Below are 15168 nucleotides of genomic sequence, written 5' to 3' on the forward strand. Positions count from 1 at the left end.
AATATTTTATATTGTTACATGAAAGGAGAGTGGGATATCTCAGGAATATAGCAATTATATTGGAAAGTTTAGATTTAAATGATTTTCTTCTTTATCTTTTCTTGGTATTTTCTTAATTTCTATAATGTGGGTTAACATTGCATCACCAATGTTTAGTAAATGTTGTGTGATAAACTCATTCGCTTGTGTGATTGCGGGAACTACTGATTTGTGATATTGTGTGATATTGTGTGATATTGTGTGATATTGTGTGATATTGTGTGACATTGTGTGATATTTTGTGATATTGTGTGATAATGTTCTGATAATGACTGTTCACCAGAGAGCAGTGTGTCGGGTGATCCGTTCCAGGTGCCCGTGGTAGGAACTGCTCCTAACTCACCATACCCTGAGGCTTATCTTAGATCTGTCGGTAAGAGCTGTTATAGGACATTCCAATTTTAATAGATAGAGTTATAATAGGGCACAGATTTAATCTGAACGATTGTGAAATCTTTAAAGACTAATAAGTAAAATTATGATATTTTCAGTATAACATAGCACAGTTTATTTCTCTTCATCTCCAGCATTTTAAAACGAGAAATCAAGAATACTTAAATTCGAATTAACTAATTAACTAATAAAACATTGTTCCCCAGGAATGATCTGTAAAAGAAGCAGTTCCCCGGAGCCGATCTGTTTACCAGAAACTCCTGACCCTCTGGGACGGACCTCTATAGACCCCTACTTCCATGATCCTCCTGTTGATGTAATTAGCTACCTTTTAATTATAATTATGTGATGATAATGTTGATGTAATTAGCTACCTTAAATTTGCTAAGATTACTCAAGGTTGGGTTTGAAGAACTTGGAATATGTTCTCAATTTAAAATAACTTCTCCCTAGATCCTACAGACGACTGTGTCCTCGACGCCTCTCCTCTGTGAACAGGCCATGTCCATCAAGATGGCTGACGACAGGGTTGATGCTCTACAGCGTATTATTGAAACTGCCCAGGTGACTATCAAACTACTACTCTTTATTTGTTAAGGCTAAGATTAATCCATATGAAAATTTGAAATATTCGTTCTTTTTCATTGACTTAGTTTAATCTTCAGGACAACTTACTATACGTTATAATTAGATTTATAATTGAATTTTCTCTAGGTTTTGGTGTCAAGGGAGGTAGTGTGCCACCTGATAAACCTAGTAGCTGTATATCCTCAACACGCACCTGTGAGTACCGTCACCATGTAGCACCATCCTGTCACCATGACGTTTACCAGTGGATATCATGTGTATCAGTGAATTAAAATTAGGTATTTATAACATGGTTCGTTTAACTTTAAAATCAAAGATTCTTTGATTGAAATGTTATATGTAATAATAATGTAAATTTGTCTTCAGGGATTGTGTAACCTAGGGATAGCAAGCGCCCTGCAACCTCTCTGTCACCTAGCAGTCGACATGGCCCAGCAGAAGAACCTGAGCATTAAGTTTAAGAGCTTGTTCCTTGTCCCTCAGATTAAGAGTATTTTTAACATGATGAAGCTCTGCTGTAAGGACGTTAACATCTTTAACAAGCTCACTGATATAGCAGGTAAGATTATAACCGTCTTACTTAATTTAACCCAATTCTACTGTCTAAAACTCTTACTATCTAGCGTTCGATTATAATTAGTTCAGGAATATTGGACATAGGGGTGGGATGGAGGGTAAGGAGGAAGGTAGATTTAGGAGCTTATGAAGAAGAGATTGTTGAATAGTGAACGGTAGAAGGAAGCTAAGGAAGGAAGGGTGGGTAAAGGGATAGTGTGCTCGTGGGTCTGCCAATTTATATATATATACCTAACTTTTCCTGATATTTGCAATAATTAGTTACAATTAAATTTACAGTATCGGAGATACTATCAGCTAGCTGTGGTAACAACCAGGATCTTCTGGAACACGCCATGCGTTCCTCTCCACACACCGTAGCCGGCGAAGGTGAAGTCACTTCAGATCCTAAAACTGCTGTCTCTTTCGTCTTCTCTCAACTGGTGTGTCAGGCGGTAACGTTTGAATTGAAGCGTCTAGCTGGTGTTAAACCACCTGTTGACACCTCCGGGGAGTCTAGTAAACCGAAATCAGAAGACCTGCTTCCTGAAAATCTTGCTGGAAAGGTATTTAGGACGATTTATTATGGTTGTACATTGTACAAACTACAATGTACATTTCAATCTAGCTGAGATAATAACTGAAATTCCGATCTACAACTTGTCGTCAGATTGACGTTGATAACAAGAAGATTCTCTGAACTTTATTATCATTCTTCCTAAACCAAACTATCCTCAGTTGTCAGGCAGTACTAAGCTAGCAGACGCGGTTGCAGCCTGTGGTTACTCCAAACATCTGTCCCAGACTGTTCACATTTGGTCTCTACACATGCTTCATATCATTCTACCAGGTGAAGAATACGCCCCATAATTCGATTAACATTTCCTAAATTCAGAAGTCGCCATTAAACCTTAGAACTACCAATAATATTTACAGAATGGAGTTTAGACAAATAGATACAAGATTATTCGAACATCCTAAGTAAAGGTAATAAACGTTATTTAATTGCAGCTATGAAGAGTTACGTAAGGACTCACAGGGTGGGAGGAGAAAGAAGTACTCCCCGCATTCCTTACCCAATATACCTGACTAACATGGATCCTGCTGATAATCCTGTTAGTACTCTCAATTACTAATCAATTAGTTAATTAATTAGTAGCTGTGGAGAGAGGGGGGTCCTTGAAAAATATAATTTATACGACAGTGTGTAGTGACAGAAGCTTTCAAGAAAACATGTGTTTATCTTCTTCAGCTTGCAATTATATGATTTTACTGTTTGAGTATCCTCACCATGATATTATGAATAATGTTAATCCAACTAAACTAATTAAACTAATTGAATATCCCAGATCACGAGTTTTGACTGTAACATGAAGAAGAACTACGTGGCAACTCTGTGTAGCTCAGATCTGTTCGTTAAGATCTGGAGCATCTCTAGTGCCAAATACCGCCGGGTTAGCACTGTTCGCTCAGCAACAGATTAAACAATTATTTGATTTTAATGATGGGAATAATTATAGGTTTTCTTTTTTGGTCTAGAAATTTTATATTTATTTGTTGGAGTTTTTTGTACAACTAATGGCAGAAATCTTTTTTTTGTGATGCATCAATTAATCAAATTAATCGAGCTAGTCTAATTAATCGAATAATTAAAGTATGAATATTATCACCTAGTTTAATTAATTGTATAATTAAAGTATGAATATTATCATCTAGTTTAATTAATTGTATAATTAAAGTATGAATATTATCACCTAGTTTAATTAATTGTATAATTAAAGTATGAATATTATCATCCAGTTTAATTAATTGTATAATTAAAGTATGAATATTATCATCTAGTTTAATTAATTGTATAATTAAAGTATGAATATTATCATCTAGTTTAATTAATTGTATAATTAAAGTATGAATATTATCAGACGACAGTTCAGGAGTTTACACAGCCGTCTGACGGTCGGGAGGAGACTGAGCCACTACAAAAAGAGGGGAGCTGGATCACACTCAGCGTGAGCGGACTACACGGCGCCGTGGTTGCTGGCAATACTCTTCAGTTTTATCAGGTTTCTTATCGGAGTACTTAATCAATTAATTAATGCTTACAAGGCTTTAGGCCTTAGTCTGATAAATAGTTTGAATTTTTGTTGCTTAAGCTTGTTTAAAGGTATCTTATAACAATGTCGGTAACCTATTAATGCACCACAATACAGCTTATAACACTGATAATTGATAACCACAATTATCAGTGTTCACCGGGTACTCAGCCAGTACAGCTGATCCTATCAAGGGACAAAGTTATGTCCTTAAAATGGTGTCCAGAACTAACTGACCCTGACAAATCTGTCTTCGCTGCGGTTACTCCTACTGCTCTGTTTATTGGTTAGTGTGTTTTATTGGACCTAATCTAGCGTGAGATCCTTCACTATTCAATTGAATTTTATTACTTTTAGAAGCAGATTTTATTGCATTAAGAGAGGTAAATATTATTGAATTCAGAATTTGTCTCAGGTTGGGGGGATAACGTATTTTTTGTTTTTTTTTGTTTTTTTTTGTTTGGGTAAAAGTATTTTTTTTGAAAAAAACATAAACAAAAAAAGAAAAAACCCAAAAAAGGGAGAAAAAAGAAAAAAACCAATGAAATGGTAAAAGAATAGCTCGAAATAGCTCAAATGAATTTTTTGTTTATTTTGTTTTTTTTTGTTTTTTTTGTTTTTTTTTGTTTTTTTTGTTGAGGTTAAAGTAAAATAATCTTGTTTTGCTCTTATGAGTGGGTCAATCATTTATTTTTAATTGTAGTTGACGAAATGAGAGTCTCCACTCAGTGTGTTAAAACATAATTCTTTGTCGACGTTTCGGCTACATGCCTTTGTCATAAACAGGACGTACTGAAAACTTACATAGCTGCAAAGATACAATGTTAAAATAATCTATTAATACTACTAATGTAGTAAGTCCTACATTGGGGAAACTGGTAGGTTTAAAAGAAGTAGAGCCTGGGAACACTACAAATCAGTAAGGGATGGCAACAAATCTACGGCCATGGGGAAGCACTACCTAGAGGAGCATGCAGACATTTCAATGCCAAACATACCGTTTCGGTTTATAGTTCGAAAAAGATGTAAAGACTATGTGGACCGTCAATTGTGGCAGTCGGTTCTAATAAAACGTGAAAACCCAGAAATAAATACTCAATTGTCTGAGTCCGTAAATGAAGGTGATTGGATAAAATATACTTGGAAGTTAATGTAATATTGAACTTATAAACCTAGATAATTTTTGATTAATCAGTTTTATGAAGGAGCTATCTTGGTAAAATGTTTGTAGTACTATGAGGAATTGTTCACGGTTTGTTGCGGTGTGGATTCTTTTAGCCATTATATTTTATGTTTCTTTTGGATAAATTTGTGATTGTTGTTGTGTTTCAAGATATTATTTTTTTGTTGTTATATTTAGTAGTATTAATAGATTATTTTAACATTGTATCTTTGCAGCTATGTAAGTTTTCAGTACGTCCTGTTTATGACAAAGGCATGTAGCCGAAACGTCGACAAAGAATTATGTTTTAACACACTGAGTGGAGACTCTCATTTCGTCAACTACAATTAAAAATAAAAGTTAAAGTAAAATATTTAAAAAAACAAAAAAAAGGGGGGAAAAAAACTAATAAAATGATAAAAATATAGCTCAAAATCTAAATGAATTTTTTGGTTTTTTGGTTTTTTTTGTTACGGGGCCTGTATCGGCCTTACAAAATGACAGTCCACATAGACCATGCTGTAGCTTAGGTTCCCTATACATTGAACCCTATTCCTTTTACTGTATGAAAGAAAAAGCATTAATTAACACTTCCCAAGGAATGATAATGAATCTATATTTCTTACATAAATATGGACGTTTTTGCTGTTCAGTCATTGCCCCGCCTAACTGTTACCCAGAATGGAGACCAAAGTTTAGAATTTAACCCCAGGAAACCAGGTACTACCATGACTTATGTCAATCAAAGACTACTCTGGTCAAATAAAAAAACTGATTTAGTGACTTTGGTAGAAAAAATGACAAAAAAATGACCTAGCTCACAAAATGACAGTTTTATTTTATGATACAAAGATGGCATATTTATATTGGATGCACCTTGAGCTTGCCTAATTATTGGTATTCTAAAACCCAGTAAGCTTATGATGAGCCTAAATGTGTTTGTTTGATCATCAATTTTGATAAAAATGCCTCACAAAATGACACCGAAAAGCCTTACAAAATGACAATGTTTCAGATTGAATTACTTTCATCATCTAAAATGGATCAGAACCATCAATACAAGAAGGAGTTTAAAATAATCATAATCTGACAGTTAACAATCAAGTAGCATTACAAAAGTGCAGCTCTGATATCGAAACTTTGATTTCTAACTCTTTGATTTCAAACTCTGATTTCAAACTCTGATTTCAAAACTCAACGAAATAAAGCTTCTATTTTGTGAAAGCAGAGAGTAATAACAACTCCTAAAACATGTCAAACGTTAACTAAACACTGAAAAGTGATCTATCCAGTCATAGAAAATATCAAATATAACCAAATCGGATTTGAAGTGATGCCGTTTTGGGTTGTCACGCGAAATTTCCCAACTTTTTTAATCATCCTTTTTCCCGTAAAAGCTATTCTAATCTTCAATCTATTATATTTATCTAACTGTCCTAGGCGAAATCAAATTTCTATAGGCTGCTGTTAAAAAATGACAGCCGTGACGAAATTGTCATTTTGTCAGGGTGGGCCAAAAGTCAGTGGGCATACGTTGGCCTTAATAGCTCAGTCACTGAGTGCCCAATTGAAATAATTCTTTCTGGTATGACTTACTACTATCACTGGTTCGAGGAATTTGTCAAATCGAAGAATATTCGAGTTCATTTGTTTCAAATGAAGGTTCATTTTTGCATTTATTTGATAGTTTGGATAGTCGGATCGAACTAAATTTTATTGAATCGTGTTTGGCCATTCGAATTACGTTTGTCCTGAAAAAATTAGAACTTAAGCTTCTCAGATGACCGAGATATGAAGCATAACGAGTTTATTCATTACGTGTGATCAGGTGAATGGTTTACCTAATCACGTGATTAGGTGACCCCGTTAACCACCCCGTTAAACATTATGGGAATTGTTAAGGGTGCCCAATTAAGGTGTCGTGTCACGTTGTCACATAATCACCCAGTCAATTGTGTTAACGAGATACAGAAAATGCTTGATAACTTCTTCATTTCTAATCCGTTTTGCCTCATGTTTTCAGATCATATGCAACATTTAATAATCTACCGTCTCTGAAAAATTTAGGCGTTCAGTATAATAAGAGAAAACAATATAGGTGTTTTAATATTGAATGGGCGTGGTCTAAAGTATTCGAATTTTTAAATTTTGACGACGGAATCCTCGAACCAGTAAGTACAGTATGCCATCTGCCCACCCTGTAAATTTTTGAAAAAAACAAAAACAAAAAATACGTTATCCCCCCCCCCCCCCCCCCAAGGTTTTGGATAGTAGAAATTAGGAAAGACACGTTAAAGTGAACTTGTCCCTCCAACAGGCGTATGCCAACTACCGGTGGTTACTTTCGAGACTAGCCAGGTTTACCAAGCTGTAGAGGATGAAACGTTTAAAGAGGTGAAGTGGAGTGGAAATGCTAAATATCTTCTTATCACAACCTCTACAACTCAGGTTTGTTCAGAATAATGTGCTGCTTCTTTTTTCAGAATTATTTCTGTACACTGTACACTGTACACTGTACGACCGCCCACGTGCAAATATATAAGAAATAGGTAGTTGCAAAGCATGGTAACGAGGGTTATTACACGCACGTGCACGTGCAATGATTGTTTTAACGTAATTTTGATCCGTTTTGTTGATATTACGCTGTGTTTAGTACTTTAGTACGAACTACGAACAATATTTTAATTAGCTGTATCTTCGGTTGTGTGGGATATTTTTTGACGCGATTTAAACTTACTAAGAAAAAATACTATTAGCTTCCCTGTGACCACGGATTTTCTAGTCTATATTATAATTCAGAGAATTTCCTTTGTACACTGTACGACCGCCCACGTGCAAATAGATAAGAAATAGGTAGTTTCATAATAACCATGGTAACGGTGTTAAAAGTGCACTTGCACGTGCAAATTGATTGTTAAAACGGCATTTTGATTGTTTTTTGTTTGTTATTACGTGGTGTTCAGTATCTTCGGTTGTGATGGATATTTGTTGATGCTATTAAAACCTACTAGCTTCATCCCTGTTACCACGGGCTCTCTAGTATTATATAAAATACAAATTAAAACAATTTTTTTTGAAAAACAAAATCTTTTTTGGAGTTAGGGTTCTTTTTTACTTTTTTAGAGATTTTTTCTTTTCTGATAATAATGTAAAACACAACAATCAACATTAATAATCGATCTTAAATTCTATTCCATCATTTCAAGTAGTAATTAACAGTATCTCGTCCAATATATTAACAAACTTTGTTTGACATACGATAACATCCTCATTTTACGAACCATAACCAGTTACTTGACACATAGCTGATACAAATACCGAGGTAAAAAAGTCCGAAATAAAAACAACACCAGTTCTCACAACATTCCCCACATTCCGCAGGTGCACCTGATCTGCAGTGAGTTCCACTGCCACCTACACTCCCTAGAGTTACCGGAGATCCCACTCCGGGCGGTGTGGGCACCAAACAGTCAACTTGTACTGATGGTGGCTAGGAACAACGGAGCTTTCCTCTGCTCTGTTACTCCTGAGAAGAAACTTAGACTTGTTCACAGGTTTTTAATTAATTAATTAATTAAATATCTTTAAACTTGCTCATCTTTCTCGCTCAAATACCCAGAAAAATACACTATATGTTACTCCCTAATCTAATCCAAATAGCTAACTGGTGCGACAATAAAGTCTTGATGATTATTGTTTTCAGAATAACAGAACCAGTTCACCTTGCTTGCTGGAGCCCGGTTACCAACCCTCCTAGCTCAGACTCCTCCGAAACATTCTCTCTAGTTAGTTGCTTTTTTATACCAGTCATTGTTTTGTTTCAGCCGGAATTCTTCAAAACACTTCAGATTGGACCCAATGTTGATTTCTGTACATTAAAATTTCAATTCCAACCAACTACCCTCTAATCAGGTGTACAGTAATTCTAACTACCCTCTAATCAGGTGTACAGTAATTCTAACTACCCTCTAATCAGGTGTTCAGTAATTCTAACTACCCTCTAATCAGGTGTACAGTAATTCTAACTACCCTCTAATCAGGTGTACAGTAATTCTAACTACCCTCTATTCAGGTGTACAGTAATTCTAACTACCCTCTAATCAGGTGTACAGTAATTCTAACTACCCTCTATTCAGGTGTACAGTAATTCTAACTACCCTCTAATCAGGTGTACAGTAATTCTAACTACCCTCTAATCAGGTGTACAGTAATTCTAACTACCCTCTAATCAGGTGTACAGTAATTCTAACTACCCTCTAATCAGGTGTACAGTAATTCTAACTACCCTCTAATCAGGTGTTCAGTAATTCTAACTACCCTCTAATCAGGTGTACAGTAATTCTAACTACCCTCTAATCAGGTGTACAGTAATTCTAACTACCCTCTATTCAGGTGTACAGTAATTCTAACTACCCTCTAATCAGGTGTACAGTAATTCTAACTACCCTCTATTCAGGTGTACAGTAATTCTAACTACCCTCTAATCAGGTGTACAGTAATTCTAACTACCCTCTAATCAGGTGTACAGTAATTCTAACTACCCTCTAATCAGGTGTACAGTAATTCTAACTACCCTCTAATCAGGTGTACAGTAATTCTAACTACCCTCTAATCAGGTGTACAGTAATTCTAACTACCCTCTAATCAGGTGTACAGTAATTCTAACTACCCTCTAATCAGGTGTACAGTAATTCTAACTACCCTCTAATCAGGTGTACAGTAATTCTAACTACCCTCTAATCAGGTGTACAGTAATTCTAACTACCCTCTAATCAGGTGTACAGTAATTCTAACTACCCTCTAATCAGGTGTACAGTAATTCTAACTACCCTCTAATCAGGTGTACAGTAATTCTAACTACCCTCTAATCAGGTGTACAGTAATTCTAACTACCCTCTAATCAGGTGTACAGTAATTCTAACTACCCTCCAATCAGGTGTACAGTAATTCTAACTACCCTCTAATCAGGTGTACAGTAATTCTAACTACCCTCTAATCAGGTGTACAGTAATTCTAACTACCCTCTATTCAGGTGTACAGTAATTCTAACTACCCTCTAATCAGGTGTACAGTAATTCTAACTACCCTCTAATCAGGTGTACAGTAATTCTAACTACCCTCTATTCAGGTGTACAGTAATTCTAACTACCCTCTAATCAGGTGTACAGTAATTCTAACTACCCTCTAATCAGGTGTACAGTAATTCTAACTACCCTCTATTCAGGTGTACAGTAATTCTAACTACCCTCTAATCAGGTGTACAGTAATTCTAACTACCCTCTAATCAGGTGTACAGTAATTCTAACTACCCTCTATTCAGGTGTACAGTAATTCTAACTACCCTCTAATCAGGTGTACAGTAATTCTAACTACCCTCCAATCAGGTGTACAGTAATTCTAACTACCCTCTAATCAGGTGTACAGTAATTCTAACTACCCTCTAATCAGGTGTACAGTAATTCTAACTACCCTCTATTCAGGTGTACAGTAATTCTAACTACCCTCTAATCAGGTGTACAGTAATTCTAAGTACCCTCTAATCAGGTGTACAGTAATTCTAACTACCCTCTATTCAGGTGTACAGTAATTCTAACTACCCTCTAATCAGGTGTACAGTAATTCTAACTACCCTCTATTCAGGTGTACAGTAATTCTAACTACCCTCTAATCAGGTGTACAGTAATTCTAACTACCCTCTAATCAGGTGTACAGTAATTCTAACTACCCTCTATTCAGGTGTACAGTAATTCTAACTACCCTCTAATCAGGTGTACAGTAATTCTAACTACCCTCTAATCAGGTGTACAGTAATTCTAACTACCCTCTATTCAGGTGTACAGTAATTCTAACTACCCTCTAATCAGGTGTACAGTAATTCTAACTACCCTCTAATCAGGTGTACAGTAATTCTAACTACCCTCTAATCAGGTGTACAGTAATTCTAACTACCCTCCAATCAGGTGTACAGTAATTCTAACTACCCTCTAATCAGGTGTACAGTAATTCTAACTACCCTCTAATCAGGTGTACAGTAATTCTAACTACCCTCTAATCAGGTGTACAGTAATTCTAACTACCCTCTAATCAGGTGTACAGTAATTCTAACTACCCTCTAATCAGGTGTACAGTAATTCTAACTACCCTCTAATCAGGTGTACAGTAATTCTAACTACCCTCTAATCAGGTGTACAGTAATTCTAACTACCCTCTAATCAGGTGTACAGTAATTCTAACTACCCTCTAATCAGGTGTACAGTAATTCTAACTACCCTCTAATCAGGTGTACAGTAATTCTAACTACCCTCTAATCAGGTGTACAGTAATTCTAACTACCCTCTAATCAGGTGTACAGTAATTCTAACTACCCTCTAATCAGGTGTACAGTAATTCTAACTACCCTCTAATCAGGTGTACAGTAATTCTAACTACCCTCTAATCAGGTGTACAGTAATTCTAACTACCCTCTAATCAGGTGTACAGTAATTCTAACTACCCTCTAATCAGGTGTACAGTAATTCTAACTACCCTCTAATCAGGTGTACAGTAATTCTAACTACCCTCTAATCAGGTGTACAGTAATTCTAACTACCCTCCAATCAGGTGTACAGTAATTCTAACTACCCTCTAATCAGGTGTACAGTAATTCTAACTACCCTCTAATCAGGTGTACAGTAATTCTAACTACCCTCTAATCAGGTGTACAGTAATTCTAACTACCCTCTAATCAGGTGTACAGTAATTCTAACTACCCTCTAATCAGGTGTACAGTAATTCTAACTACCCTCTATTCAGGTGTACAGTAATTCTAACTACCCTCTAATCAGGTGTACAGTAATTCTAACTACCCTCTAATCAGGTGTACAGTAATTCTAACTACCCTCTAATCAGGTGTACAGTAATTCTAACTACCCTCTAATCAGGTGTACAGTAATTCTAACTACCCTCTAATCAGGTGTACAGTAATTCTAACTACCCTCTAATCAGGTGTACAGTAATTCTAACTACCCTCTAATCAGGTGTACAGTAATTCTAACTACCCTCTAATCAGGTGTACAGTAATTCTAACTACCCTCTAATCAGGTGTACAGTAATTCTAACTACCCTCTAATCAGGTGTACAGTAATTCTAACTACCCTCTAATCAGGTGTACAGTAATTCTAACTACCCTCTAATCAGGTGTACAGTAATTCTAACTACCCTCTAATCAGGTGTACAGTAATTCTAACTACCCTCTAATCAGGTGTACAGTAATTCTAACTACCCTCTAATCAGGTGTACAGTAATTCTAACTACCCTCTAATCAGGTGTACAGTAATTCTAACTACCCTCTAATCAGGTGTACAGTAATTCTAACTACCCTCTAATCAGGTGTACAGTAATTCTAACTACCCTCTAATCAGGTGTACAGTAATTCTAACTACCCTCTAATCAGGTGTACAGTAATTCTAACTACCCTCTAATCAGGTGTACAGTAATTCTAACTACCCTCTAATCAGGTGTACAGTAATTCTAACTACCCTCTAATCAGGTGTACAGTAATTCTAACTACCCTCTAATCAGGTGTACAGTAATTCTAACTACCCTCTAATCAGGTGTACAGTAATTCTAACTACCCTCTAATCAGGTGTACAGTAATTCTAACTACCCTCTAATCAGGTGTACAGTAATTCTAACTACCCTCTAATCAGGTGTACAGTAATTCTAACTACCCTCTAATCAGGTGTACAGTAATTCTAACTACCCTCCAATCAGGTGTACAGTAATTCTAACTACCCTCTAATCAGGTGTACAGTAATTCTAACTACCCTCTAATCAGGTGTACAGTAATTCTAACTACCCTCTAATCAGGTGTACAGTAATTCTAACTACCCTCTAATCAGGTGTACAGTAATTCTAACTACCCTCTAATCAGGTGTACAGTAATTCTAACTACCCTCTAATCAGGTGTACAGTAATTCTAACTACCCTCTAATCAGGTGTACAGTAATTCTAACTACCCTCTAATCAGGTGTACAGTAATTCTAACTACCCTCTAATCAGGTGTACAGTAATTCTAACTACCCTCTAATCAGGTGGTACAGTAATTCTAACTACCCTCTAATCAGGTGTACAGTAATTCTAACTACCCTCTAATCAGGTGTACAGTAATTCTAACTACCCTCTAATCAGGTGTACAGTAATTCTAACTACCCTCTAATCAGGTGTACAGTAATTCTAACTACCCTCTAATCAGGTGTACAGTAATTCTAACTACCCTCTAATCAGGTGTACAGTAATTCTAACTACCCTCTAATCAGGTGTACAGTAATTCTAACTACCCTCTAATCAGGTGTACAGTAATTCTAACTACCCTCTAATCAGGTGTACAGTAATTCTAACTACCCTCTAATCAGGTGTACAGTAATTCTAACTACCCTCTAATCAGGTGTACAGTAATTCTAACTACCCTCTAATCAGGTGTACAGTAATTCTAACTACCCTCTAATCAGGTGTACAGTAATTCTAACTACCCTCTAATCAGGTGTACAGTAATTCTAACTACCCTCTAATCAGGTGTACAGTAATTCTAACTACCCTCTAATCAGGTGTACAGTAATTCTAACTACCCTCTAATCAGGTGTACAGTAATTCTAACTACCCTCTAATCAGGTGTACAGTACGGAGACAATAACCCGAGCCTGCTCCCTGACCTACCGTAAAGAAAATATCACCCTAACCTGTGTATACAATATAACATGCGGCAAAACTAAAGACCTGTTCTTTGTTTGCAACGGTCTGGTGCTGGTCTGTGTCCTGGACAACATGCTCTGTCTCTACAGCATGGAGAACGGGTGGCTGGTTCAGAGTCACACCTTCCACAACACCATCACCAGGTATGTTTGTTTTTTTTAAAGTAAATTGTATTAATATTAAATTTTTATTGCTATTTTAGAGTGTGGCGAGAAATTGCGTTATGATATGATTATTATTTTGACAGTTACTATTGTAGCTTATGATTTTAAATTTGTATTCCTTATAAAATATTCCAGGGTTGACTGGTTAGATCACATCGGGTTCATAGCTCACGTGGCTGGAGCTAAAGATGTGTGTATCATGAGGTATAGTCTCAAGTTGTACGAGAAACAGAGGACTGTGCTACAGGGAATCAACACGCTCGGGATATCCAACATTGTGTCAGATAACCCGCCCCACGCTCTACTTCTGTATCTCAAGCGTTTCCAGAAAACTCTGTTCGAACAGCACCGGCACGAGAAACCCAGGATAGCCTCTAACGACTATCTGACTTTCTCTCCTTATCTACAACTGTTGTGCAGCTTGTGTAGTAGACTAGACTTGACACCGTTGTACGCCAAGACTCCGCAAGCATTCCACTCCACGAGCAAGGCTGTAGAATCAGAGTGGGGCTGGTTGGACCTCTACGACAAAGCATTAACATTGAGCAACCTACTAGCCTCCGAGCAGTCTTTCAACGACACGCTTTATGTACCTGGTCTCACGCGTGACTCATCACGTGACGTCACACCACGTGATCCGATCACGTTAGACTCCACTACTAAGAGAGCGTTTGATAACAAGAGTTGGAACGAGGATACAGACCGGGAGATAGTTAGGTGGATATCAGAGTATCCCCAGCACTGGCAAGAAGGCGGCCAGTGTGAAGTGTACATGTGCGGTGACGGTAGACACGGCCAGATTGGGGAGAATATCAGGTTCAGCCTCACTCCCAGTCATCAGAGAGAGTTTAGTGAGGCTCAGCTTATAGTTCAGGGTAAGTTCTACTTATTTTGTATATTTTTAGGTTCATTATGGAGGCGTTCACAAATGATGTCACATATTTAGGGAGACAGGGGCCGGGAGTTTTGGGGTTTCAAAAGTGATAGGATATGATAAAAAGACACAACTTCCAAATGCCAAAATCTAGCCAACGACTGAAACTGACGTCATTTGTGAATGTCTCCAATACTTCTCAGATACTAACAAAACTTTACAAAACAGATAAAGCTGGAAAAAACAAAGTCAAGTCGTCCTATATTGTAATGATACTAAACATTTTAACCCCAATATTAATGTATTCATGTAACCCCGCGACAGGAAACAACTGCACATTCCCTGATAACAAGACACGGCACAGTGTACGCGTGCGGAGAAGGTAGCTATGGGAGACTGGGACAGGGCAACTCAGACGACCTCCACACCCTTACAGCTATATCCGCTCTTCAGGGGTGCGTTCTTACTGTTGCTTTCTTAATTGAGAACTTAGGCTTTTTAAGGGAAATCATCGGTACCAAAAATGATAAAAGTTGTTGATTTTACTATCCTTCTAAAAATAAACAGAAA

General features: G+C 36.8%; 1 protein-coding gene across 14 annotated transcripts in view; it reads left to right on the top strand.

The window, feature by feature from the left end:
- The window catches only part of LOC134814412 (probable E3 ubiquitin-protein ligase HERC1), a 60223-nt gene that overhangs the window by 36598 nt on the left and 8457 nt on the right, over positions 1 to 15168 (top strand). For 12 of the 14 annotated variants that reach the window (XM_063822518.1, XM_063822522.1, XM_063822509.1 and 9 more), the window contains 17 exons: positions 323 to 412; positions 639 to 748; positions 886 to 996; positions 1147 to 1215; positions 1387 to 1579; positions 1876 to 2141; positions 2314 to 2425; positions 2587 to 2690; positions 2925 to 3029; positions 3498 to 3638; positions 3822 to 3954; positions 7148 to 7278; positions 8212 to 8384; positions 8534 to 8615; positions 13480 to 13703; positions 13860 to 14606; positions 14931 to 15053. In XM_063822518.1, coding sequence (XP_063678588.1) covers positions 323 to 412; positions 639 to 748; positions 886 to 996; positions 1147 to 1215; positions 1387 to 1579; positions 1876 to 2141; positions 2314 to 2425; positions 2587 to 2690; positions 2925 to 3029; positions 3498 to 3638; positions 3822 to 3954; positions 7148 to 7278; positions 8212 to 8384; positions 8534 to 8615; positions 13480 to 13703; positions 13860 to 14606; positions 14931 to 15053 — 2914 coding nt within the window. Of the gene's footprint in view, positions 1 to 322; positions 413 to 638; positions 749 to 885; positions 997 to 1146; positions 1216 to 1386; positions 1580 to 1875; positions 2142 to 2313; positions 2426 to 2586; positions 2691 to 2924; positions 3030 to 3497; positions 3639 to 3821; positions 3955 to 7147; positions 7279 to 8211; positions 8385 to 8533; positions 8616 to 13479; positions 13704 to 13859; positions 14607 to 14922; positions 15054 to 15168 lie in introns of all 14 variants that reach the window. The other 2 variants (XM_063822512.1, XM_063822523.1) reach the window with 2 other exon arrangements.

Source organism: Bolinopsis microptera, chromosome 4 (genome assembly GCF_026151205.1).
Source record: "Bolinopsis microptera isolate Bmic1 chromosome 4, MBARI_Bmic_1.0, whole genome shotgun sequence".
NCBI lineage: Eukaryota > Metazoa > Ctenophora > Tentaculata > Lobata > Bolinopsidae > Bolinopsis > Bolinopsis microptera.